Genomic DNA, 13,585 nt, shown 5'->3' with positions numbered 1-13,585 from the left:
CCATTCATAAATAACAATTTGATGTACTTCTTCCCCGATAACTAAGATAGTTATGGAATCTTGAAGTTTTGAATTAATTGAATTTTGTCTATTAACTCTTACGAAAGTTATTATGACTCTTTTCACAATAAGGGGGTTAATGGTAAAAGGGATTACAATTTTCTAGAAATTTTAAAATTTTTCTCTTACGAAAGTTATTATGACTCTTTTCACCATTCAAAACCATTTTAAACCCTCAGCATGGTTGATTTTAAAGAGAAAAAAAAATCATCTGCAAGAGCGATCAACATTACCTGGAAAATTCCATAGTTTATTAATAGATTGAATCATGTAACCATAAAATGGTCTTTTACTGAGGGTGTATCCTACCAAAGCTAGGTTTCATTGCTTTGAGCCTTCATCAACCTCTTCTTCAGAGAAGGTGACGTAGTTTTCTTGGGATGGAACATATGAAGATTAAAAGGTGTGGATTCTTACGTTTGAGAGAAAATAAGACTCTTTCAGTTCATGGCGTGAGAACTGCCAAGAATAGAAGATGTATGATGTGTAGAGGTAGAAAAGTTACTTAAGCCCTCAGTCTCATAGAATCAAGGAGGTAGGAGAGACATGGCTCAACAATTCATATTAATTAAAAAACAAAATTTGTAGAGAAATTGATGAGACGGATAAACACCATAAAAAAAAGACTTTGTAAATGTTTATTAATTTAAAATAAGAGTTTTTACCACCTCCTCCACCCACCTTGCACCTTAAAAGTTGATTAACTATTACATCCTCAAAGAAATTACGAAAAGCATTAATTTTATTTTCTACCAACTCTTTCACAAATCTTACTCATTAAAAATTGATCAGCTTAGTGGATCTAGGAACAAATTTACTAAAAATAAAGATTTTGTTAGAAAAGGTGGATTTTAAGATTATTACAATAAGAATTTATACAACTTTTACAAATTTATGTATGCATATTTATATAAAATATATATTACATAATTCTTTTGCATTTATATATCTAACATTTCAATTTTAACATAATATTAAAAATATTATTATTATTAATTTTTTAAAATAAAATATAAACTTCCTTGCATAGGTTTATAACAATTAAATGACTTGAAACTTACTAATAAAATTTTGGTGTTAGAAATGTACATAAATATGAATTGTGTGATTTTTAAAATAAATGCTCGTAACAAATAGTTTGGAATAAATGTTCTGTTGGGGCACAAGTATGACAAATTTTATTTACTTGCAAAACTCTTAAATACTGCATTAAATTAATTTTTGCACACCCAAATATTTTGTAAAAAAGAACAAATTCAACCCCTCCTAAGCATATCACACTTCAACCCAACCTAGATATATTTTAGACTAACTGAAGAATTTTGACTGCTGGACCAAAGAATTCAAAACACAATAATGCATTTAAACAAATGTAAGAGCAGAAATAAAACTTAATTCAAAACCTGATGCAACAAATAAAAATATATTCAAATAACACTTCAAAGTTTGCAGAATAAGGGGTGCGAATTAAATGATAAAGAAAAAATAGGTTATAAAACAAAGCAGAATTAAATAATCGTGTAGCAGCATTAACTGTGATGTTACAGAGAATTCGCAAATTCCATGAAATGCGTCCCTAAATCAATTTTAGAATTCCGAATAAAAGAAACAATTGTCAAAGAAGGAAAAAAAAACACATATTCCTAATAATAAACCTAAGCTGGATATAAATAGTTTAGAGATGATGCCGCATACAGCTTTCAACAGCAGAGACATATCAGTAGAGTCCTCCAGTTTCATACAAGCAGCAAAGCTAAACTATCAATTAGAACCAAAATCATCTCCTACAACAATTATTAAAACTAAAGCGTCCAAAGTCATCGAGTCTATAATTTATCAATAAAACTGGAATTCATTAAGGAATGCTAGTTCAATTTTCAGATTCTTCTTGATATCAAATAGAATAAGTCTCATACCTGCTCCTGATTCAGAAAAGAACAGAACAAAGGCAGCAGGTTGGTCGATAATGAAAGGAGGAAATCGCCTCCTTTATTCAGCTAATCGCCCTTATGTTTCTTTATGGCTCTCTCAGCACCCAAAGAACTCGTGCACCGCCCCACAAATTTGAGCACCTCGTCAATAAGGATAACTGGGAAGGCTACCGCTAGAACGAGAAGCCACTCGTTGAAGCTGAGGGGAACAATCCCAAAAACTTGAGCTAGAAATGGCACATACAAGATCATAAAGTGAAGGGCGAAGGACACCGACATGGCAACGAGAAGCCATGGATTGACCCACGGAGGCATACGGATAAGGCTCGCGTCTTCCGACAGAGCGTTGAGCGAATTGAACATCTCAATGGCGACCAACACAGAAAGCGAGAGAGTCATTGCCTTGATTTTGCCCATCTGGAAATAATCGCACGGATTTGAATCGAAGGAGAATTTACGATTTCCAGCAGTGAATGGGGTCACTTTGAAGCCCTGCCATGAGGGGCAGTGGCCCCAGTCCGACAGTTGGGAGTAGGTGACAAGAGTGTGCCCATCACCACTCAAATCGATGCCTAAGAAGGATCCATGAGTGTACCATATGATGAAAACTCCAACAGTAGCAATCCCAACATAAAACCCAATGACCTAAAAAAGTCAAGTTGTGAAGAATTTTAAACAATCATCTTGAAGAAAGAAACTTGACATAATAGGCTAAGCCTGGATTCATTAAAAGGGTGAACTGATGCTGCATGATAGCTTAATCATCAAAAGTAAGCATTTACAAACAATACCAAATAATTCTCATGTATTTACATATCTAATACCTCATCCTTTATATTTACATGTATAAAACTCAAAATCATAACATCACATCAAAACTACCACCATCACAATATTTGTAAAAGTGAAAAACAACACATCTAGGTGTTATAAATGTAAAAATCAAATTTTAAGCTTTAGATATGTAAATACATAAGAATTGTGGTATGTAAATAAATTTCCCATGTAGATGATGCTGAAAAAGAAAATAAATTTTGGCTACAATAACTAGGAATATATTTACCAGATAACGAAACAAGATCCAGGCACTGATTAAAGAGTCATCACTTTTCCTAGGTGGTTTCTTCATGATATCTTTATCTGGGGGATTAAATCCCAAAGCAGTTGCAGGAGGACCATCTGTGACTAAATTGACCCATAACAGCTGAACGGGTATCAACCCCTCAGGAATACCTAACGCTGCTGTCAGAAATATGGATGCAACTTCACCAATGTTGGAGGAGATCATGTACCTTACATAGGAACATAAAAGCAAATTAAATGAGAAAAGTGTCAAAATAATCCCTTGACTATAAGCAAGGGGGCATTTTAGTTTGAGTCTTTAGTGAAAATTTAGTCCCAATAAGGGATGAAATAGTCCAACATAACTTTAAAAAGGTTTTTTTTCCAAATAATGCAAAGGGGGTGGGTCAACTCTTAAAATAACAGGCCATCAAGTTACTAGAATAGAAGCTTAAAGACGATTGCTATAGATGTAGAAATTGATATGCCAAATGAATCTGAAAAGGTTAAGAGGTTTATTTGTCTCCTTGATGTAAGAATCATATTGAAGAACCATAAAGTTTGTTCTTTCAACATTTGATCGAATGTAGCTAGGCATTAAAAGCAATTTCAAACTAGATAAACCTCCTCAAATCCTCACAAAAGTGAGTTCAATCTCAAAACGAGAGAAAAAATCCTTGCTTTATAAAGCATATTTTTCATCCACAAACAACCAAAGGAGTCTAAGGTAAATAACCCCCTGGCCCAAATTTAGGTATGCAATTGGACTCAGCTTTTTGCAAATCAATTTCAGCAATCATAAATGTACACAGCACAAACCTGTGACAAAATTCTAATATGCGTAAAATTTTTAAAGCAATTAAGATGATGCACTATGAAGGTTAAGAAAAGAACTACGTGTTACTAGTTAGAACGCTTCTTGGAAAGCTTTCAAAATTTTCTAAATATTTAGGACAAATATTAGATTTACAAATTTTAAGAATCTTCACTAATATTTATTCCTTTGCAATACTAAGCAATAGCAATCAAAGCTCTAGCAAGAATCACGACATAATTATTTATTAAAAACTTGATGCTAAGAAAATTATAGAGAATAAAATTACAGCAAAGATCATCTGCCAGGATAAAATTTAAAACTGTAGAAGTCCATGCAATGCCATACTATCAAAATGGTTTACAACAATACACAAAAGAGATGTAGACTTGTAGTAAAAATTTCAAATGAAGGCTATCCAGGAAGGAGAAACCTTATAAAGGCCTTCATATTGTTGTATATAGATCTTCCCTCGCCAACTGCAGCAACTATTGTGCTGAAATTGTCATCGGCCAGAACCATGTCAGAGGCTTCCTTAGCAACCTGGAGATATCGAATAATAAATACACTTAAGTAGCAAAAATACTGTCTTAAGCATGAACTTAACTCCATACTGCACATCTTTTTCGGACCAAACTAAAACTACAACAAACAAAAGAACACCTTTAAGAGGCTATGATTAGATACCAACATATTTTAATCCACCAAAAGATGGCCAAAAGTAGAAATACTAGCATATGGTTGACAGTCATACATGCCATGACATGTATACATGTGTGCCTGATTTGTATATTTCAGCACATGGATATAGTCGATATAGTTCAACAATATCTAACAATGCTCATGAAAACAAGGAGTCAAGGAATAATTGATACACAATATTACGATCACAACAAAGTGGATTCTTTTCAATTCTGTGTTCAAAATGGTAAAGCCAACAAAATTTTAGTATGACTTTATAAATCAGTTTCAATAAGCATGGCCTTAGCCCAAATCCCCTCTTAGTGTCTCATATAATTGGGTGATCAGGACAAAAATTCCAAAAACTAATCTATAAATAAAATAATGTGTGCCAATCTATGTGGTGTTCAATTCCTGCAAACCTCACATATTTTTTTGGAAAAACCAAGTCCAAACTTGAACCATTAAGAATAGTGGTAAACATATTAATAATAGGGAAGGGTATAGAAGTGTGAAATATAAAGACATAAAGCTAGTCAGAATCAAATAAACTAGTTGATAAGTGGCTATAAACTTCAAATTTAACACCTGCAAACTAACTCAAAAGTTATAGAGAAAAATTTTGAGAGACTTTAGATACCATAAGAGCCAAATACGCCAAATACTTGTTTGATGTTGTGACCCAAAACACAGATTTAAAGGAAGAACAAATACCTCTGTTCCTGCAATACCCATAGCAATACCAATGTCAGCCATTTTCAAAGCCGGAGCATCATTGACACCATCACCAGTCATTGCAACCACCTCTCCATCTTCTTTGAGCAATCTAACAATTTCCTGCTTGTCTTTTGGTTCTGCTCTAGAAACGAGAAGTCCACCTTTCTGTCTTAATATTTCATTTTTATTAGGTAAAGACATAAAATTTTTTCCCGTAAAGCTTTTTAAGTTGATGTTTTCATATGGACCAAATACACCAATTTCTCGGCAAATTGCTTCTGCTGTCTCCTTGTTATCTCCAGTTATTACCATCCTGCTGCTCTGCAATCCTCAATTGCTTTGTGCACTTCTGCACGGGGAGGATCCTACAGCATTTTAAAATTGAGAAACAAAAATGTTAGAAATTGAATTGAAGAAGAATATAAGTGGATGAACTAGCATGCCATTAACTGGAAGTTAAAAGAGAAGTGACAAAATAGTCCACTGACTCTGCAGGGGGTTATTTTAGCTCTAGAATTGTTTTAATATGGGTTGAAATAGTTCCCACGGAGGACTATTTCAGCCCCAAATTGGGACTATTTCAGCCCCAAAATAAAGAATCTGGGATTAATTTTCTACTTTTATCAACACTGGGACTAAAATGATCACAAATAAGTAAGGGGATTATTTTGGCACTTGGAATTTAAAAAGCATCTAAACTCACCCTAAGTCCAACAAATCCAACAAAAATCAAATCACTCTCAATTGATGAATAGTTAGATGGATCAAGCAGAAGCTTATGAGCAGGATGATCTTCACCATCGTAAGTGCTGAATTCCTCAAGCTCTTCCTTATATGCAAAACCGAGACATCGCAGTGCACTAGATGTCGCTTCATGAAGGTATTTCAAAATTAGACCTTTAGTGCGCTCATCCAGTTCTACAACAGAACCATCCTGCAGTTGCACAGATACACTTCTCTCCAGTAAATTCTCCACAGCCCCCTGTCAATATGGTCTCTGTTTATTAAAATTTATAGGAGGATATAGCATGATAGATGAATGATTCGCTTATTACAAAACAAAACAAAAATATGATGAAAAATCGATCAATCAAGCATGTTAACACCTGATTTAAATTTCCAAAAATATCACTTAGCTAGTGATCAAATTTCGGAGGATAGTACACATCAAAGAACAATTATTGGAATGCTCAAAATTAGAAGAAAAAACAGTAACCTCCAAATAAAAATAGCCCATTTAAAATCATATTATCAGGTAAAAAATTAAATCATTGCTATGGAAGAACGTAGATGGAGTATATGATAAATACAAGGGTTTCAATTCCTCAATGAATTTCTCTGATCTCGGAGATCATTAAATTATTGTTTGGCGTGAGATTCTCCAATTTGTGGGCTTATAACAAAAGATAATTAGTTCTCATGTTCATTTTTAGTATTCAAATTTGTGAAATTTCAATTCATTCATTGCATTATTTAATTGCATTAAAGCCCTAAACCAAAGCACATCTTGCATTAAATTAGTATCATGGCTTAAGGTTACATTATCATGTCAATAAAAAAATGGCATTACAAGTGCGGTAAATCAAAATAATAATAAATGATGCAATTTATATAAAATTGAGTAAGTTACGGTTCAAGGTAAATACAATGATACCAAGACTAATATGACTTTCTGAATTATATTCCTATATTTGATGACAGGAAATGATTTTAATAAATTCTCAAACTGGATTGATACTTTCAAATATCTTTTAAAAATTACAGTTAGTCTGAATCCTAAATAGTTGAATTACATTATAAGATTCTAAATGATATTCTACATTCAACGGAAAGCAATTGCCTTAGCAGAACGTTGATGCCAAGTCAACATTGCTGATATAAAGCATAAGCTTAGTGAATAATATAAATCATTTGATGATTATACAGATCAACAGCATTATTTAAAACTGTAAATTAGGTGACTATGAAAAGTGAAAATAATGCAAGATTTACATATATTGTAGCTAAATATTAGTAGCAACTAGACTACTATTATGCTAGCATCATTTTTTCATTAAAGGTCTTAGTAGAAAAATTTAAGAAGAATTACTCTATAATTTCCCAAGAACATTACCGAAGACTTTGTATCTTTCGATACAGAAGAATATTACAATTATTTATAAGAAAATCAATTCACTCTCCACTAAAGTCTAACATATATACACATACACAAAAATCATGTATGTATAAATCCGATCATATAAGAGAAAAAGTTTATAATCTTTTGAGGATGTATTAGATGAGAGATATGATTTAAATAAGTGTTTCAAAGTAAAATTAAGCATGAGATCATATCCAAACAATTGCTTCAAATAGAAATTGAACCTATGCTTGAATGTTAAAACTGAACCAATCATATTGTATCTCAGTTGATGTACCAATCAAGCAAATATGATAACAAACGATCAAAATTTTATTGATTTGTATTTAGTTCATGAGTTTCTTATAAATCAATCCATTAAAAAAAACATATCGAGACATTTAGAATGACACATTAGAAAATTTTAGAAAACTTGCTAATGATGAACTACTAAAAAACTTGAAATTTAAAATTCCATTTATCTAATCAATTTTAGAAGTACATAATCTATTAAAAATAATTGGTAAGCCAATTGGGTTAATTTTTTTTTATAGACATCTTGTATTAATGTGGTTTGTCTGTTCCTAATTTTTTTCTTTATCATCATATCTTCGATGAACTCATTATATATCTTTAGTACTATCTACTAATAAATATATATATATTCATTAGCTACAACTGTCCCCATATCATAACAAGCACTCGTATTATTTTTCAATAAAATGTCATAAATGATTGAATAGTGATTGTCACTATGGAAAAGAAAAGTCGACTACTAATACAAATAGGATAGATGCGACAAGAAAACTAATTGATAAAGTAATTGTGCATTTGAATCTAACTTTAAGATATTAAATGTAAGAAAGACGACCATTTAAAATCATTCCGTGCATTCAGGCAAATATCTCTAAATTATGAATTCAAAATATTCTAGTACGAGTACAAACTTCCATATATATGATTTAGCAATATTTTATGAGCCTTGTAACAATGAATTCTCCTTTTATTCCATCTCCTTTATTTAAATTTACGATTAACATTTTGCTATAACATTCAACCACTCTTACTCTAAGCTATACTATATGATAAAATTATCTACGCTATTAATAATTGATTCCAATATAATGTGGACTGGTGTGACAGACATTTATGTGATGATTCAAGAACATCTTTACAATGAATGCAACATTTATGCCCAAAACTACTTGGCAAACATCAATTAAACAATTTGCTAGAGCTTAATTTTTTAAAGCTAAGTAGATTCAAATGGAACTTCTACTCCAAAACTTACGACTGCTTGCTACAGAAATCAGCTACTACAGCAACATAAAATCTACAGAATTGTTGTTGTACCAAAGCAAACTCTGCATTGTAATTGTGATGGTAAGGCAAGTCTGGCATTTCCATTACTATTATTCTTGTTGTTGATTTCTTATCAATGACTTGAAAGCATATTATTTCTCTTTATCTACACATCATCCTTATCCATTGATTGTGCTAGTTCATTGGTCCTTCCGATATTTTTTTTTCAGTAATTGGATAATTTTTGTATGACTATTGATGAAAAAAAATTAAATGACCATAAAAAACAAACAACAAGGCATGTATTTGGACAACTTTTTTCCCATCTATCTTGCATGTTCTTCTTATTTGATGCATTCTTATGTGCTTGTTGGATGCTACATTTTTTAAGTGCAGTGCAAGTACAATTATAATAATCAAAGGGCAGTCATCTCCTTGTACTGGCTTGAGGCCTAAAACTTTTTTTTCCTGATCTCTTCATTCTATTTTAATCTATAAAATAAAAGGGCAGTCACCGAATATAATATTGTTGTTTTTCGCTGATGATATCCTTCATGTGGATAAAAGTAGAGAAATAGCTCAGGAAAAACTTGAATTATGGAGGTCTATATTGGAGTCTAAAGGCTTTCGCTTGAGTAGAACTAAAACTGAATACATGGAATGTAATTTTTGTAGTAATAGTTCTAGTGGCAGAGTTGTAACTATGAGTGATCAAACAATTAAAATGTGTGAACGCTTTAAATATCTCGGGGATGTTATTAGTAGAATTCAAGTTTGGTTGAAGTGGAGGAATGCTTCTGGCCTATTGTGTGATAGAAAAGTACTGCATAGACTGAAAGAAAAATTTTATAAGATGGTGGTGAGACCTGCAGTGCTCTATGGCACAGAATGTTGGCTTTAAAAGAGAAGCATAAAATTAAGTGTTGTCGAGATGAGAATGCCTAGGTTGATTACTAGCTTTACACTTAAAGACGAACTGCAAAATGATTATATCTGTGATAGGGTTGATATAGCTTTTGTGGTGGACAAAATTAGAAAGAGTCGTCTTAGATGGTTTGCTCACATTAAACGTTGACCATCTGATGATCCGGTTAGGAATGTAGATGATTTAGATTGAACTTATGTTAAGAAAGGCAGAGGTAGAACTAAAAAGACGGGTATATTGTATAAAAAAAAAGATCTTAATTTATTATAATTAAATGAAAATATAACATTCAATAGAATGCAATGGAGAAGATGGATTCAAGTAGACGTCCCCACTAGGTGGGATAAAGGGTTGATATTGTTGTTGTATAATTTTGATAGTCAAATCCCTTACAACTAGACTTTCTTTTGTAGTGTCAATCATATAGGGTTTGGATGATTTAAATTCTTGATAAATTTCTTTGAATAAGTTATCCTTAAATTATTGTTTTATGTATATTTCTCATATTTTTTGTTTAAAATTAAAAGAGGATGAGTTCTCATTTTAAATAGTGATTTTTGAATCTACAACTTCCAATCCTCAGTGTGATTTTTATTCATTACATCATTTAATTGCATTGGCAATTTTAGATCCTACGACGTCGTGCATACCTTCAAACTTTTTGCCTATCATAATCAATTAACGAGGTTAGATGAATTCAATCAGGTTAAACTTAAAACAGTACAATGGGCCTCTCTTTGACAATGCTTGAATCAACTCACTTTGACAATAGTCAGTTGATCGAATCAACAACTCATCCAAGCTTTACCAGATTATAAAGCAGAAACATGTGCAAGGTAGGACTGGTTGTTAGCAGTAAAATTTGTAGAGATATTTACCTACATAGCACACACTTCTTATGTATACACATATCTCACATCTAAACTTTCATATTTACACACACAGCACTCAAATCTTTAATCTCACATCAAAAATAGCATAATTAACACTTTTTTATAAGTGAAATACACCTTTCATGCACATGTTTAAAGCACGAAAGCGCTATCTACATAAATACGAAAGTTTAGGTGTGAGATATGTGTTAGATATGAATTGTTGCTACGCATGTAAATAGCTCAAATTTGTAATAATGGTATGGTTTGACAGGCATGAAAGGTAGCTATGCCATATAATCACATTTAATAAGATCAGCTAGTTATAATATTGATACTGCGTGCTTGATTATTAATAAAAAGAACTGAGGCATAAACAGAAAGGTACATATGACCTATTACCCAAAGTTACATTTCGTAGTCACACAAAGTTTGTAAAGCCACGTGCAACAATTATCATCTAGGGAAGATTAATCTCATCTCTTATGTGCGCAATTACAAATTCCCACCTACAAAAATTTCATACTGCACCTTTGCAATCCAAAACATTAATGTAAATAAAAGGTGTAAATTGAATGCAAAATCGTGTAATAAAATCTCATTAAGGAGGCGAGAAAAAATCTCACCTTCACAAGTAAGGCATTGCTTTTGGTTTTTGATCTCACAATGACTCCCATGGACTTTCTAGTACGATCAAACTCAAGCGTTGCAACCCTAGGAGATAAATCATTCCACCACTGGCAGCATCCTTCAATTATAAACAACAAAAAGTATTATGAATTCATATATAATGATATATGCAATAAAAATAGGTAAAATAAAATAAATGACATACTCAATGTATTAGTAGAACCTATAGATGAAGCATCAAACCGAGCAGGAAGTCCCATTTTTTCAACTAAAACCTGCATAAGTAAATTCAGCAGTTACTACACTGCAACTACTTTAAACTATTTTAGAATGCAACGATAGAAATAGCTCATCAAATAATAATCTATGTTATTTAAGAGCCAAGATGATAAAATTATCAGCAAAAAGTATCCGCTTTGCTACCATAAAGGGACTTCTTAAATCAGAAGAAACATTCCTTCAAATTCATTAAATAAAAAGTGCACAAAAATCACAGAAGACATGATGGCTAAGTACCTTTAAAGCTGCCTCAGTAGGCCCTCCAGTAGAAACAAAATGTTGTCCAGAACGACTGATGCTAGCATCGTTACAAACTGCGGAAATCTTTGCAATCATCTGCAGATTTTGATCCAACTGACCAGCAGGCCAATCATGAATCCTCCCATCATTAGGATCATAAGTAGTTCCATCTACCTTAAAGCTTCTCAAACTATCAGTCGACCGCCCGATTGCCACGAGTTTTGCCGCCGACATCTGGTTCGTTGTCAGTGTGCCAGTTTTATCAGAACAAATTACAGTCGTACATCCCAAAGTCTCAACACTAGGAAGCTTCCTTACAAGCGCATTCTTTGCGGCCATTTTCCTGGTACCCAATGCCAAACAAGTTGTAATCACGGCCGGAAGACCCTCAGGAATTGCAGCCACAGCTAATGCAACCGCAATCTCAAAGTAATAGGTACACTTCTCGAAGGAGAACTTGAAATTTCTCGGCCATCCATTGACATATTCCCAGGTTAAGAAATACTTTACATTGATGAGCCACACAAGCGCACAGATCACACCAATTAAAGCTGTAAGAACCTCGCCAAACTCATTCAGTTTTTTCTTCAAAGGTGTATCTTCCTCACATTGAGAAGCCTCGTGAATTTGGGAGTGGATCTTACCAATTTCCGTGTTCATACCAGTCTGCGTGACCAAGCACACACAGCTCCCATTAACCACAGTGGTTCCTGCAAAAACCATGCACACTTTGCTTTGTATATCAGTATCTTCCGAATCAATCTTGTGATTGGTCTTATTCACAGCTGCGCTCTCTCCAGTAAGAGACCCCTGCTCTACTCTAAGAGTTGAGCTTATCAAGTGCAGCACCCTCATATCTGCAGGGACCTTATCCCCAACCCTAAGCTCAACTATATCACCCGGAACAAGCTCTTTAGCTGGCAAGCTAGGTATGAGCTCCCCATCCCTTTTCACAGCAGCATGCTCCGACTGTATTTCCTTCAGCGCCTCCAGCGCCTTCTCAGCGTTATTCTCCTGCCAGACCCCTACTACTGCGTTTACTATCAGAATCAAGAAGATCACCAGCGGCTCCACAAATGCCGTGATCCCCATCTCGCCGCCCTCGTCGCCATCATACCATGCCAGAACGAAGGAGACAACCGCGGCAACAAGAAGGATCCGTACGAGTGTGTCGTTGAACTGCTCCAGCACCAATTGCCAGATTGATGGCCCGGAGTGATTCTCGAGATCGTTCAAGCCGTATACCTCCAGCCGCCGAGAAACCTCTACCGAGGTTAGTCCAACGTCAGCAGAAACTCCGAATTCGGCCTCACACTCGGCAACCGTCCTGGCCCAAGCTGGAAAAGAGGATGAAGGCGACGACGAATTAGGTTTTGCACCGGCTCCACGCCCACGATCCTGCCCGCCTTTCCCCATCACACCAAGATCGCTCGTGTGAAACGAGAATCACGCGGGCAACACAAGCAATACGGCTAAAAAACAGGCTCGTACAATTCTGGCGTCGATCGTTCGATGGAAGAATAGAACCAAAAATATGATAGCGGAACCCCAAGCTAAAATGGTGCAAATGCACGGTAAAAGTAAGGAACAAAAACTCGTCGGGATCTGAGCTTGCGGGTACGAGGACAGGGAGGAAGAGGGAAGGGATTAGGGTTGCTTGTGAAGATTGACAATGGATGACGAAAAAAGACAGTAGGTTTGATTGCCAGTGGTTCCAGACCTAGATGAGCCGCAGCTTCATGGTCGAGCCTTACAAAAAAATTGTGGAAAATCTTTTTGAGGGAGAGAGGAAGAAGACATAGCTAGGTTAGACGGCAGACCAAGGAACCAACGCCGAATGATCCGTGTCTTTCAATAAATTGAACGTTTTGCTCCACAAAAAAAGTCAAATAAATTTTTTTGAGTTTTGTTTATATATATAGTTTTGTTTATATATATATATATATATATATA

At 34.2% G+C, this 13,585-nt stretch overlaps 1 protein-coding gene across 1 annotated transcript; it reads right to left on the bottom strand.

Annotated features, from left to right (window-relative positions):
- Window positions 1-1,563: 1,563 nt before the first annotated feature.
- Window positions 1,564-13,498, bottom strand: LOC110037967 (calcium-transporting ATPase 4, endoplasmic reticulum-type-like). Its single transcript, XM_020742716.1, is given in 9 exon segments — window positions 1,564-2,636; window positions 3,055-3,283; window positions 4,301-4,410; window positions 5,263-5,576; window positions 5,579-5,630; window positions 5,969-6,247; window positions 11,110-11,231; window positions 11,319-11,388; window positions 11,630-13,498. Coding segments are annotated over 9 exon segments (3,174 nt in total). The 5' UTR covers window positions 13,049-13,498; the 3' UTR covers window positions 1,564-2,057.
- Between the last annotated feature and the right edge of the window lie 87 nt (window positions 13,499-13,585).

The sequence above is a fragment of the Phalaenopsis equestris genome, unplaced genomic scaffold (genome assembly GCF_001263595.1).
Source record: "Phalaenopsis equestris unplaced genomic scaffold, ASM126359v1 Scaffold228098, whole genome shotgun sequence".
NCBI lineage: Eukaryota > Viridiplantae > Streptophyta > Magnoliopsida > Asparagales > Orchidaceae > Phalaenopsis > Phalaenopsis equestris.
This window is presented reverse-complemented; position numbering and strand designations above follow the sequence as displayed.